Here is a 14,124-nt window from a genome sequence, read left to right as displayed (position 1 = left end):
GTGTTCTCAAAGGAGGGATTGTTGGGGTCCACTAGGCATAGCTACCAGGTAACTCGGGAGAGCGGAAGACCAAAGTGTCGATGAAACTCTCTTGCTCTGGGCCTATCTGAACCCCCAAACTCCATCTTGTGAACTCTCACCTACTTCTGTGTTTACTGCTTTACATGCTCTGTAGCAGGCTGAAGCAGAAATGTATTGGTCAGCGTTTCTAGCAGATGGCTGCAGTTTTACTCACACTAGCAGAAATAATAGAGATAAGGAGCAGGGGTAGTTAGTTTGCAGATGTCTAATTCAAGGTCGCAGAGACTGGGAAAGTTTTCTCACAAGCTTATTGTAACAGTTGTCTGGAAGGGAGGGGTGGGGGAATAGCCAGACAAAGAGATGTATGCAAACAGTTTGGGGTATAAAAGGTAAAAGTTATTTGTATTTGTTGCACTGGATTTGAGACATGCTGGTCTCCTAGTGCCATTTCAGAGCTCTGAAATAAACTTGGCTTGCTTTCTCCCCTCGGTGTCTTTATTGGTGCCAAGCACACCGGGCGACGGACCTTTGATGTCCCCTCGAGCCCCTCGAGCGGCCAACAAATTCATCCTTCTTAAACATGGGAGACCAGAACTGCACACAGTATTCCAGATGAGGTCTCACCAGTGCCTTGTATAACGGTACTAACACCTCCTTATCTCTACTCGAAATACCTCGCCTAATGCATCCTAAGACTGCATTAGATTTTTTCACGGCCATATCACATTGGTGGCTCATAATCATCCTGTGATCAACCTATACTCCAAGGTCCTTCTCCTCCTCTGTTACTTCCAACTGACGCATCCCCAGCTTATAACAAAAATTCTTGTTATTAATCCCTAAATGCATGACCTTGCACTTTTCACTATTTAAATTTCATCCTATTACTATTACTCCAGTTTACAAGGTCATCCAGATCTTCCTGTATGATATCCCGGTCCTTCTCTGTATTGGCAATACCTCCCAGCTTTGTGTCATTCGCAAACTTTATTAGCACACTCCCACTTTTTGTGCCAAGGTCAGTAATAAAAAGATTAAATAAGATTGACCCCAAAACCAATCCCAGAGGAACTCCACTAGTAACCTCCCTCCAGCCTGACAGTTCACCTTTCCGTATGACCCGTTGTCATTTCCCCTTTAACCAGTTCCTTATCTACCTTTCAATTTTCATATTGATCCCCATCTTTTCCAATTTAGCTAATAATTCCCCATGTGGAACCATATCAAATGCCTTACTGAAATCGAGGTAAATTAGATCCACTGCGTTTCCTTTGTCTAAAAAAATCTGTTACCTTCTCAAAGAATATGCATCCGAAGAAGTGGGATGTAGCCCACGAAAGCTTATGCTCTAATAAATTTGTTAGTCTCTAAGGTGCCACAAGTACTCCTGTTCTTCTCAAAGAAGGAGATCAGGTTGGTTTGGCACGATCTACCTTTTGTAAAACCATGTTGTATTTTGTCCCAATTACCATTGACCTCAATGTCCTTAACTACTTTCTCCTTCAACATTTTTTCCAAGACCTTGCATACTACAGATGTCAAAATAACAGGCCTGTAGTTACTCGGATCACCTTTTTTCCTTTCTTAAAATTAGGAACTATGTTAGCAATTCTCCAGTCATACGGTACAACCCCTGAGTTTACAGATTCATTAAAAATTCTTGCTAATGGGTTGGCAATTTCATGTGCCAGGTCCTTTAATATTCTTGGATGAAGATTATCTGGGCCCCCCGATTTAGTCCCATTAAGCTGTTCGAGTTTGGCTTTTACCTTGGATGTGGTAATATCTACCTCCATATCCTCATTCCCATTTGTCATCCTACCAATATCCCTAAACTCCTCATTAGCCTCATTAAAGACTGAGGCAAAGTATTTGTTTAGATATTGTGCCATGCCTAGATTATCCTTAACCTCCACTCCATCCTCAGTGTTTAGCGGTCCCCCTTCTTCTTTTTTTGTTTCCTTCTTATTTATACGGCTATAGAACCTTTTACTATTGGTTTTAATTCCCTTTGCAAGGTCCAACTCTACATGGCTTTTGGCCTTTCTCACTTTATCCCTACATGTTCTGACCTCAATAAGGTAGCTTTCCTTGCTGATCACTCCCATCTTCCACTCCTTGTAGGCTTTCTGCTTTTTCTTAATCACCTCTCTGAGATGCTTGCTCATCCAGCTTGGTCTACAATTCCTGCCTATGAATTTTTTTCCCTTTCTTGGGATGCAGGCTTCTGATAGTTTCTGCAACTTTGACTTGAAGTAATTCTAGGCCTCCCCCGCCTTTAGATCCACAGGTTTTTCAGTCCTATCCACTTCCCTAACTAATTTCCTTAATTTTTTTAAGTTACCCCTTTCCTCGCATTGGTGTACAAACATTTTAATTTTTGCTGTTTGGCTTCGCTCACATTCTTTACCCGATTAGGCCCAGACATTCTACTGCCAGTATCACCTATTAGACTGGTATCTACACTACCCTTCCTCCTTATGTCCATTCTCCTACCCCAGCTGTATCCTTTCTTACTTCGTTTTCTTCCCTCTCAATGTTAAAATCCGGCGTGGAGATTACCTGGACATCTCCCAACCATCTCCCCCAAATTCCTAGTTTAAAGCTCTCTTAATCAGTTGTGCCAGCCTCCATCCTAGAAGTCCATTTCCCTCCCTAGTCAGGTGAAGAACATCCCGAGAGAACAGTCCTCTGTCCATGAATGCCTCCCAGTGGCTATACATCCCAAAGCCCTCCTTATAGCACCACTGCCTGAGCCATCTGTTGATCGTCATAATCTTGTCACACCTTTGTTGCCCTTCTCTAGGAACAGGCAGAATCCCACTGAAGATCACCTGAGCCTCAATTTCCTTAAGCGTCTTCCCCAGCCTGACATAGTCTCCCTTGATACGTTCCAGAGAGAATCTAGCAGTATCATTTGTTTCCACATGAAGGACAATCAGTGGATTCTTTCCCACTCCCATTAGGATCCTCTTCAGCTTCAGGTCCACATCCTGTATCTTAGCACCCGGCAGACAGCACACCCTTCTGTTCTCTGGATCAGCTCTGGTTACAGGCCTGTCTATTCTTCTCAGTAAGAAGTCCCCAATCATGTAGACCTGCCTTTTCCTGGTGATGGTGCGATTCTCCGGTCTATCCCCTGTTCCCTCTGACTGCAAGTCCTCTCGATTCCTATTCTCCCTTGTAATCTTCTGCAACCCATCCTGTATCCTCCTGGGGCAACCCTATGCCCGAGAGAGGCAGCTGCAGGGAAGTTGCAAGCCCGGTGTGGGTGCCCTCGCAGGCCTAGGGAGGGGGAATACAGGTGCAATTGCTCTGAACTGTGACACCATGGTCACACAGCCACCATCTCTCCAGCTTGTGCCACGGCCGGGCTGGGCTGTTTAATTCTGGGTAACTTAGAGCAGAGGGAGAAGGGGTGAGACTAGCCTCACGTACAGATCTCAACTCCATGCAAAGCTTCCTAGGGTCCCTAGGGAAGGGCTCACAGGGGTAGCACCTGGCTGGCTGGACACCCAGCAATCAAACAGATAGCTGCCCAGAGACCAATTCCACTGCTGCCTCCAGCACAGCTCAGCCTGGGACTCGGCAAGGCCAGGCTTTGGGTAGCAGAGAGAAAAGGGTCGCTGCTCAGTTGCTAGCCATGGGGTTGGTTGCAGGGCCCAGCCTCAGGCAGAGCATGCCATCTAGTGGCTGCAAAATGGGCTTTAGTCACTCGCTGAAGCAGGCCTGTTCCTGTGGCTGAGCTGCTGTCTCCATCCAAGAGCAGGTTTGACAGGAGCGGGATGCACCTCATGCCCGCTCAGTTTCGCAGCTACTTTGATGCTTTAGAACAGGTTAATCTGCAATTGGGTGGCCAGTGCTTTTGTAACACTGACAGACCCCAGTCGGCGGTGGGCAGGATTGAACCTGGGGCCTCTGGCGCTTAGTGCATGAGCCTCTACCGCATGACCTAAAAGCCAACTAAGGCTGTAGAGCAGACTCAATCTCTCTCTCTTTAAGTGGTCTCGGTGCCACTGGATGGGACAGAACACCACACCCAGGTGTGTGGGTTACACTTTCAGCGACCGACGTGGCTACGCTGTGCACAGCGACCTTGACAGGGCTTTGGGGGTGGGCATCTTGTACAGACCCCAGAGCAAACCCAGCCCCTCGACAAGGAAAAAGGGAGGCTTTGTACAAGCACCCTGGGATCAGAATGCAGTTGGGTTTCTTGTGCCTTGCACATGGCCAGGCTGTGTGTCAGGACTGGTGGTGTGCCACAGATGGGCACGATACTTTGGAGGGTAAAGATTCTGTCTGGGTACTTGAGCTAACAGTTCTGTGGCCATGCGAGCCAGCAGAGTCCTGCTCTCACCATCCCCCCCGGGGCCAGTGCTCTACCGCTTCAGCTCTTTCATCTCCCACAGGCAAAGGCAGAACAAGAGCCACTGGCTGGATGCTGAAGCAAGACAAATTGAGACTAGAAATAAAGGTGCAAATTCCTAGCTCTCCCCACACAGATCCAGGTCACACTGGCCCACATAGCAGCCACAGCATGCAGTGATTCCCCGCCCCCAGCTCCTTGCAAGGCAGGCGCCGCGCCAGGGGCTCTTCTTTGCAATGCAGAGCCCATTAGCTGAGGGAGTAGCAAGCCCCACTGAAGAAGGAGACAGCGTAACCTGCTGGGCAGTGTGTTCCATCTCCCTCCCTGCCTGATCCCCAGCCGACAAGCCCAGTGTCCCCAAGACAGAGGTTGTCACACTCGTTTCACATGAGCTGCTGGCTCCCCTGGGCCACCAGTGAGCAACCACCCTTTGGGCCCTGCTGCCCAGCTGCAGGGCTACATGGGGGGGGAGGGGGAAGCTCAGAAGCATGCCCAGGCCTGAGGAGCCAACAATAGCTCAGCACATTATGCTCCCAGGTCATTTTGAAGCCCAGGTGCATCTGGCAGCATGTCTGAGCTGCTCAGAGGTGTGAGCCAAGTGCCACAGCACTGCCAGCAAAGGCCCTAGTTCAGCCCCAGCTGTGCTTTTACCCTTCGCGTGGCTGCCATAAGCTATGCCAGCAAGCAGGCAGCTTGGCCAGGCTAAGCTGGGTCCCGCTAGGGCACCAGCAGAACTACACCAGCAAACGGCTCCGGAGGCCTCGATCTTCCTGCTGTCACATCTCAGCAGCGGCGTGAATGATCACACGACACCCCGTGGCTCATTGTCCTTAGCACCGTTTAATGCAGTGGGTCCCTCGCCTCCCTGTGCCCCCCAGGTGGGGATACATACCTGCGGCAGCAAGCTGGGAGATACTAACAAACTCAGTAATCAACAGCTTAGAAAATACACATAACATTGTAAAAAACACCGCTCAGGGACGTTGTACAGAGCTTACTGCGCCTTTAGTGTGTAGGAAGCACAGTGGTACACAAAATATACATTAGCACATCCCTGTGCTGGGCCAGCAGCTGGGCGGGCCGTGCATGTCAGGCTAAGGGGTTAATGCTGGAGGCTTCAGGACTATAACAGCACAGCCGATGCTAGCGCCTGGCAGTCAGGATTATGCACCGGAAGACCAGGCAGCGCGCGGCCAGCGGGGGCTCCCTGCCGTCCGACACCCACATTTGTGATTCCAAACACTGAGAAGATTCCTTCCCTCCTGTCTCACTGCCACAGTGAGGGCTTCCTTAGCACGTTCCCCACCCCGCCCTGCCTGCTAAAGCCTGTAGGCCGCCCATTGACCAGCAGGGGCTCTGCAGATCCACTTTGCCTCCCCACTTGGAAAGCACTCCTAGACCCTGCTGGCCAGGGGCTCCCACATCACAGCACAGAGCAGTAGACATGGGAGTGAGCCCCTGCGTGTGGCTTTCTAGTGGGCAATTGAAATAAGGCTCCCTGCCCCCCAGGGCTTTTAGTTAGGGGTATCTGAAGGCCTTTCCCTGACAGGCTCCTGTGCTGAACACAATTGCACATGGTGGGAGTGGAGGAGCTAGCCCAGGGGCTGTGGCCAGGGCCTGGGGTGCAGCGGGAAGGAGCAAAAATGCCATTTGAAAGCCAGTGGAGAGCCCTTTCCAAGCCCCGGGGCCTGCATGTGCACTGCAGGGACTGGAGCCTGGGGCTGTCAAGCCACTGGCCAGGAACATTAGAAACCGACTTGCAGCCAAACCACCACACCCACTGTACACAGCCGCCCGAGGCTGTCAGCAAGGGAACCCATGTGCCCATTGGCTGATAACGCACCACAACTCTTCCCTACACCCATAGGGAAGCCATAGGCCAGTGGCATGGCACTTTGAGCTATACCTCCAGCTGCTCAAGTCTATGGCATAGGAATTGTGCTGTGGGGCATAGCACCCCATGGCCTGGCTTTTTACTGGGCCTTCAGGGAAGGGCAGGAGACCACTAGCCTAGGACAAGAGCGTGTCTCATATACGCCACATGGGGAAAGGACAGGCTGCAGGGGGATGAGGTGAAACTAGGCCGTCAATCAGCATGACGAGGATTTAACCAGAAGGCCTGGCTGGGGCCTATGTGATTTGACATCATGCAATAAACCAGTGGTCTCGAAAGTGGGGTGCGCAAGAGGATCCTTCAGGGTGCACGACAGGAGGAGCACTGCCAGAGCAGTGCCGCTTCGGCAGTTCGGGTGGTTTTTTTTTTTTTTTTTGCTTGGGGCAGCAAAAATAGTATTTTTTGCCCTGTGGTGCGGCAGGGGGTGCGTGCTCAAATTTTTTTTTACTGATAGGGGTGCGCGATCAAAAAAGTTTGGAGACCACTGCAATAAACAATCACGTTTGCTAGCTTGTACACGTGGGTGCGTGTTGGGCTCTGGGCATATAAATTATTCATTTTCAGGCTCCAAAGGCTTTGGGTGGATTTAACCTTCCCTGTAGTGTTAGAAACTCAAATCACGGCAGCCTTGGGTAAGTGCATGAAAATCAGGAAGTGAAACAGACAGTGTGTGATCTTGACCAGGCTAGTTCCACTGTCTGAGATGAGTGAAGTGCAATGGGTCCAACAGCCTAGAGGGTGAAAAGTACAGCAGAGTTTTTAAATCTGTGTAGTGTTAAGGAGGCTTCGTCATTGCATGTAAGGGGTGTCAGAGATAATTGTTAAGTGGTGCCATGGCCCAGTTCCATTTCTGAACAACCTGGGGGAGGAGACTCCTTAAAAGGGGCTGTAATATCACATCTGCTAATTGCTCAAAAAGGATTCCAGGAATTTGATTCACATCAGAAATCCAGGGCCCAGCATGGAAACAATGGGATTTCCAGTTCAATATTCCTGTATTATTTCAGGAGTCTTTTCTCATCCCATGGCTCTAATCACCTCCTGGAGGCAACAGGATACCCTGCACTGAAACGCTGAGCTCCCTTTGCTGCATTTTCACATAACATTGTAATTACTCAACCTGAATTATTTGCAAATCAGTTGTTTATTTTTCTAAAGCAGCTATTTCCTCTTTGGCTACAGCCAGTTTTATTCAGGTTCCAAGGCTTGATTGGAAAAGATGCACGTGCAAATTCAGCAAAAAGCTTATGTCGAATTTCTTTTCAAGGGTTTAGTACTGGATGCGAGAGAGACTATTGCAGGGTTGGCTCTTACTGCCATGAGCACACTGGAAACATCCCGTCCTTGCTACAGTCTCTTCCTGGGTGGAGAAACACTCGTCAAAAGTTTAGCGTAGTTGCAGTTAGTGTTAAGGAGCACTAGAAGAGTTTAGTGTTTTAGCTATTCCCCCCAATCACTAGCTCAAAAACTTCCCCTTAGAAAGAGTGTGACCCAGATGAGTCTTAAGCAAATGACCCATCCCTTTTTAAGTGCTATTTTTGTATCAACAAGGGGTTAGGTTATTTTCAATGTATGTCTTTGTTTTTATGCCTGTCCCCGGCCCACTCCTGGCTGAGGGGTGAGGTATCTCACTGGGTGCATGATCATGTGGGGAATGGCACGTGACAGGGTGTCTGGCTAGCTAGCTGCCCACTGCATGCCCTGCAGCTGAGTGGGAAGGGAAAGCACTAGGCTGGCCCTGCTCTGACATGGGGCCTGATCCCCCTTGGGCACAGAGCACCTGCAACCCCTAGTGCAATGAGGGCTCAGCACCTCTCCGGTAGTACCGAGCCCTGATCTGTGTGGTCCCATTGGGCACACAACCTGCATCGGCCTATCCCAACCTCTCTGGACAGCACAATGCCAGGGAGAGGCTGGGAATGCATCGGGCAGGGAGGTGGGGCACTGGAAATGGAGGTTCCCTCACACTCTAGGATCAGAGTACGGGCAGGGCCAGGCTGTCTCCCAGTTTAGCTCCATGTCCTCCAACCAGCAGCCACCCAGAGCTGTGGCCACTCTTGCACTTTTCTCTGACTCATGGTAAATGGAGAGCTGTGCCCCCTGCATGGGCTCTGCCTGGCACAGCTCCTGCCCATGGCAACAAGTGCTGTCACGCTCCTGTCTCCAGAGAGCTCCTCCTATACCCTGCCCAACTCCAACCCCACACTAGCATTTGCAGCAGGGCTGGCATCCCTGGTGTTCTGGGAACGTGCCCCCCACACCCAGCTGCAGAGCTACAGCAGGGATCTCCCCAGGGGCTGATAGTGGGAGAGGCAGCCAAGTGGCCACCTGCCCTGGCTTTCAGGTTCCTACTCAGCTCCCAGGGGAGGGACAGTCCCTCTGGCCTGCCAGAAAGAGAGAGTTCCCAGGGGCTCTGCCCGGCCTGCCAGGAGCCAGCTGGGAGGCAGCACCAGCCTCCTCTCTGTAGTAATAGCCTAGGCTGGCTGGCGTTATTGAGATCACAGATCGCAGGGCAGGGGCTCTGAGCCCAGGCGTGGGCCATGCCCAGCACAGCACTGAGAGAGTTAAGCGGCTAGTGGGTTTAGACTATTGTTCCAAACACAATGGAGAGGAAGAGGATGTCGGGGGCTGAGAATTTGTGGCAGGTCCCCAGCAAATTCCTTTGGTTACTTAGAAGCCATGTGTGTTAGAAGTAATTAACCCTTTACGACCAGAAGTGCTGGAGTGGGGGGGCTAGGAGGAACAGACCAGCTCAAGTCCTTAATGCCAGGAAATCCCAGCCTGAACCTGTTTCTACAGAACTATAGGATGTCACCATGTCTCTATAGCTACAGTCCAGGTGCAGTTCTCAGGGAGGTAAATCCCAGAACAATGGCGCAGGGTTTGCATCCAGGACAGACTGGGATCTGGCTGCTTGGGCCACACTAGATACCCAGACACAGAGAGGGCAGCAAGAGGGTTTGGTTCCTGGGTTAGTGCTTTCTCCTGCTGTCTCTCATCCCTGAGCTGCTTGCTCATGTGGTATGATGTGTTTATAAGGTACGCTGGGCGGCCAGAGCAGCTCCTACAGAGACTGGCAACCAGCAAGACAAGGGAGTACCCAACTGGGATGCCTGGAGGGACTGCAGCAGCACATTGCATCAGCAATCACACACTGAGAGGGGGGTGCGCTCCAGAACCCATTCTACTAGGGCATGGAACTCCACTCCGCGATCCCCCTGCAATTGGACAAGGGGAGCAGATGCCCCCTCGATAGGCATGGTGGTGACATAGGGTCCAGAGCTGGGGGGCGGGGGGGCAAAGCAGTGCCACACCTGCACCAACCTGCGCTATGCAAGAGCACTGGGAGGCTTCCACCATGGAGACAGGAGAAGGGCAGGTGCAGATGGGACAGGCGCCGAGGGCGGCAAAGGAGAGTCAGTGCCCTAGTGTGAGCATGTGTGACACCAGGGCCCGGACCCTCCCGTCACGCACCAAAGCCACCAGAGCTGCTGGCCACAGGCACCTAAAGCTGACCCATGGACAAGCGGACAAGTCTCCAGACCCCACATGCCCCAGAGCGAGGTGAACGTTGGAACCTGAAAGCCAGGGCAGGTGGCCACTTGGCACCAGGTGTCTGAGCTTATCAGAGACAGGATGGTCTGGGGGATGGAGTTTCTGCACAGAGCTCCCAGCTCCTTGCCAAGATGGGGTGGCATCACCCCATCATACAGCAGGCATCAAGGAGGCACAGACAGGGAAGTGCATATCAGTGGGTATATACAATCAGTGGGTGAGACGGGAAGAAAACCCAGGAGTCCTGGGCTTCCATTCCCATGCCCCAGCCACTGCCCCACACGGCAACAGCTGGGGATGAGCCGCAACCGCAGCAGAATCTGGGTGTGAGCCCGATACCAGGTGACCCTGGCCTGGGTTCTTGGACCCTCCTGGAATGGACTCAGAACAAACTGTAGGCAAGGGGCCCACACAGGGGGGCAGTGCCCCTCAGCTGTACCTCAGGGGAGGGGCCTGCGCTGGGGGGCAGTGCCTCCCCGGCTAAACCCCGGGAGAGGGGCCCGCACTGGCGGGGGGGCAGTGCCCACTCCTGGTGTGGAGCTGGTGAAGGAGCGGGCCTTGGCTGCAGGAGGGGGAGGTTTCAGTTAAGAACATCGTGAACCTGGCAGGAAGTGAGGGATGTTCAGAGCCCCCCTGTCCCCCTCATACCCAAAACAGCGAGGGCTGAGGAAGAGCCAGGCAGCTTGGCAGCCAGCCAGAGGCTCATCCCATTCCCTGTCCCTTGGGGGCTGCTGGTTCCAGGCCCTGCTTTGGGTGGAACGCACAGTCCTAGTGCCTGGGCCCAAAGCCAGGGTTGGGCAGGAAGTTGGCGTTGGGGACAGGCTCTTCCCGGGGCTAAGGTCCCTGGCTCCTCCCCCACCCCATGTGCTCCTCCCCCTTCCCGCATGCCCCTCCCTCTTCCCACAAGGCCCCTCCATAGGAAAAAAGCAACTTAAAAATACAAAAATAAATAACATTCGCAGGGATCTCACACACGCACACACACACATGGATGAGACCAGGCACTGGTGCGAGATCCTCTTTGGTCGTGCCACCTGGGGTCATGGCAGTGGGGCAGCAATGCCCTCTGCCCCACCCTGGCACCATACAAGGGAGAGGGAGATCTTTGGGCAGGCAGCAGCGGGGGCCAGCTGCGGGGCTCTCCCAGCTGACTGTAGAACCTACTGCAAACCGTGGCAAGGGCTGGGGAAGCAAAAGCAACTTCCCCTTTGGCGTGTTGAAGAGTCCAGTTTCCTCTGGCTTCCAGTTCAGCTCCAGAAATCCCAGCCCGCTCTCCAGCAGAGCCTCTCCCACCCGGAGCGCTGTTTGCTTGGCTTTGGTGGCCTGGCCCATGGCAGGTCGGTGCTAGAGGAGATGGCTAGTGCAGCATCCCCCCTTGGGGCTTCAGGCTGTGGCACCCTGGGAAGGGCTGAACCCCCTTTTGCCCTGCTGGATCTTGCCGGCTGGAAGGGATGTGACGGGCTCCCACTGAATCAGTGCATCGGTGGGGAGGGAGGAGAATGACGCACGCTGGCACCATTTGCTTGGGTCACCAGCTGGGAGGCCGTGGGGGGTGGCGGGACGCACCCACACACCCCTCTCTGCTCCAGGGTCCTCCAGCAGCAGCCCGTGAGAAGGCCGTGGCTGTCAGCTCTAGGCCATACCACTGTGGAGGAGACCGTGGCCGCGTGGCCACCAGGAGGGTAGCGCTAGCACTAATAATCTCTGGGCCCAAGCAGGAGGCTCTCCCTGAGACACCTGAGCTGCTCCTCGCCCAGCTTGATCTTCTCCTCCAGCTCCCGCTGCTCGATGATGAGGGCTGACTTCATCTTGACAAAGTGCTGGTAGTCCTGGAGCTGCTCGGCTAGCAGGGAGCGCGAGATGGTGCCGAACACGGCCCTCTCTCGCCGGTCCACGTGCTCCTTCAGCTCCTTGGCATCCTCCAACTGCTCCGTCAGCTGCCGCTTCTTCTCCAGCAGCGCCAGCTGTGGGAGGCAGAGCGGGGAGTAGTGAATGCACATGGCAGACCCACCATGGACTTGGGGGGTAAGACCCCCCACCAGAGCAGTGCCCGAGTGAGACCCCACAAACACAACAGAGTAGTGCCCAGGTGAGACATCCCCAACATACAGAACAGGGCATTGCCCGGGTGAGACACCCATCCCCTGTGACGCAGTAGGGAGTGGGGTGGATTGACCTGGGAATGTAGTTTCACTGGAACTGTCTGCATGGGGGATGGGAGAGCAGGGGATGACTTTAGGTAAGGGACGATACCTGAGCCTGTAACCTGAGCCAGAAGGAGGGTGGGACCATGTGACACCTTGGCCCGGGAAACTGGACAAAGGGAGAGGAGGAGCCGGGGGGGAGGGGAGTGAGTCGGCTGGAGGGGGTTTTGGCAGTTTTGGGCTGGCTGGGAAGACGCAGGGAACACCAAGTCTGGGGTCTAAGATCCTTGCCCCCCAGAGGGACCTGGCTAAGGGGTCCTGGTTGTACCTACAAGCCCTGCTTGGGACTGTGTTCCTGTCATCTAATAAACCTTCTGTTTTACTGGCTGGCTGAGAGTCACGGTGAATCGCAGGAAGTGAGGGTGCAGGGCCCTGACTTCCCCCCACCCCGTGACAACCCCACACACAGACACAACAGGGCAGTGCCCGAGTGAGAGAGACACCCCCACAATACAACAGGGCAGTGCCCAGGCCACATAATTAATTTAAAAATATCAGAGGAAACTGGATGTGGGGGGAGACAGCACAGAAAGCTGGGGAAGCTTCCCCTCCACACACTGTCAGTGTCTGTTTCAACCCACAGCCCCCCGCTACCCCAGCCCTGAATTTCCACCCCCCACAAGCTCTGCCGATGCCCCTCACTCCTGACCCGCAGCCCCTCCTAAACAGAGGACAGAGCACCTGTCTGACCTGTGCTTTGCTAATGCACCGTTGGGGTCAAAGCACTGCTAAATCTTGACCCATAGCCCTGGTGTTCCAGCCACACTCTAACCTGGGTAACCACAATCTGCTCCAGAAATTCATCCTGAGGGTCAGCTGAACACAGGATTCTGCCCCACTTCTGCCTATAGAATGTTGCTGTGCATTATTAAATGCCCTACTTCAGAGGTGCCTGCATGTCAGCTAAGGGGGTGGAGGAGGACAGATTCCCGGGGATCCTGTAGGATCAGACCTTTGTTGCTACTTGTGATCCACTGTCCTGGTGCCCAGGCTAATGGGGTGATGTGGACGAGCTGGCATGTGCGTGCCAATACAGAGGATTGTGCCCCTCCCCAGAGCATCCCCCCCACATACCTTCTCGTCCTCGGTGGCCTCATGGTCCAGGCTGTTGAGGGCATTCTCCACCCGGGCCAGCCGCCCCGAGAGCGACAGCAGCAGATTCACCACCTTGTCTAGGTCTCCGATGAAGAGGCGGAACTTGTCAAACTCATTGGGTTTGCAGACGCCCTTCACCTGGCACTCCACCTCCTCCCCCAGTTCTGCGTTGGCGTTGATATCCTCCTGCAGGCCCCGCTGCGCCTCCTGCAGCACCGCCAGCTTCCTGCTGATGCTCTCGATGAGCTGTGCCTGCGGAGGGAGAGAAATGTGGGGCAGGGGGCGAGAGAGGGGATTAAAACCCAGGGGTCATGTCAGGTGCCATGTTCACGAGAGGTGGAGCAGGGGAGCCAGGACTCCTGGGTTCTAACCCCAGCTCTAGGAGGGATGTAGGGGCTGGGGGTTAGAACAGGAGGGGCTGGGAGTCAGGACTCTGGGGTTCTATCCCTGGCTCTGGGAGGGACGTGAGGGCTGGTGGTTAGAGCAGGGGGGCCTGAGAGTCAGGACTCCTGGGTTCTATCCCTGGCAATATCAGGTCCTAGAGACAGAGCACAATCCCCATAACCTCTGCCCCACTTTACCTTCTTCTGTGCTAGCTCGTGATCCACCTCCTCCTCCTCTGAGGTCCCCTCCGGTAGCTCCTTCATCTTGTTGAGTAGCTCAGCCTTGCCCGCCGAGGTGTTGTAATAGGCTGAGTAGGAGGTGGGGCTGACGGCGCCCCCCAGGGGAGGGGAGATGGGCTGGAACTCCTCCCTGCACACATACGGTACACGGGGTCGGACACAGCCCAGAGCGGAGGGAAGCTGAGCTCCCAGTTGCAGAGTGAGGAAGTTACTGGCAGGGACATGGGGAAAATCTGCACCTGAATCCCAATGGCTGCTAACTCCACTAGGCTCTTTGAACCCTAAGCATGCAGTCTCAGGGCACCAGATCCCCCAATCCCTCGGCTCCAGCTTGGGGGACAGGAGCTGCATTTTGCCAGATGGGGG

General features: G+C 53.8%; 1 protein-coding gene across 1 annotated transcript in view; it reads right to left on the bottom strand.

Annotated features, from left to right (window-relative positions):
* Window positions 1-11,530: 11,530 nt before the first annotated feature.
* Window positions 11,531-14,124, bottom strand: part of SHROOM4 (shroom family member 4) — a 56,182-nt gene continuing 53,588 nt past the window's right edge. The window contains exons 9-11 of the mRNA XM_065411161.1: window positions 13,717-13,888; window positions 13,115-13,387; window positions 11,531-11,800 (exon numbers count right to left, since the gene is read on the bottom strand). Of these exons, the coding sequence (XP_065267233.1) occupies window positions 11,531-11,800; window positions 13,115-13,387; window positions 13,717-13,888 (715 nt within the window). The remainder of the gene's footprint in view (window positions 11,801-13,114; window positions 13,388-13,716; window positions 13,889-14,124) is intronic.

Source organism: Emys orbicularis, chromosome 9 (assembly GCF_028017835.1).
Source record: "Emys orbicularis isolate rEmyOrb1 chromosome 9, rEmyOrb1.hap1, whole genome shotgun sequence".
In the NCBI taxonomy this organism is placed as follows: domain Eukaryota; kingdom Metazoa; phylum Chordata; order Testudines; family Emydidae; genus Emys; species Emys orbicularis.
The sequence above is the reverse complement of the archived record's forward strand: the minus strand, read 5'-3'. Positions and strand labels throughout refer to the sequence as shown.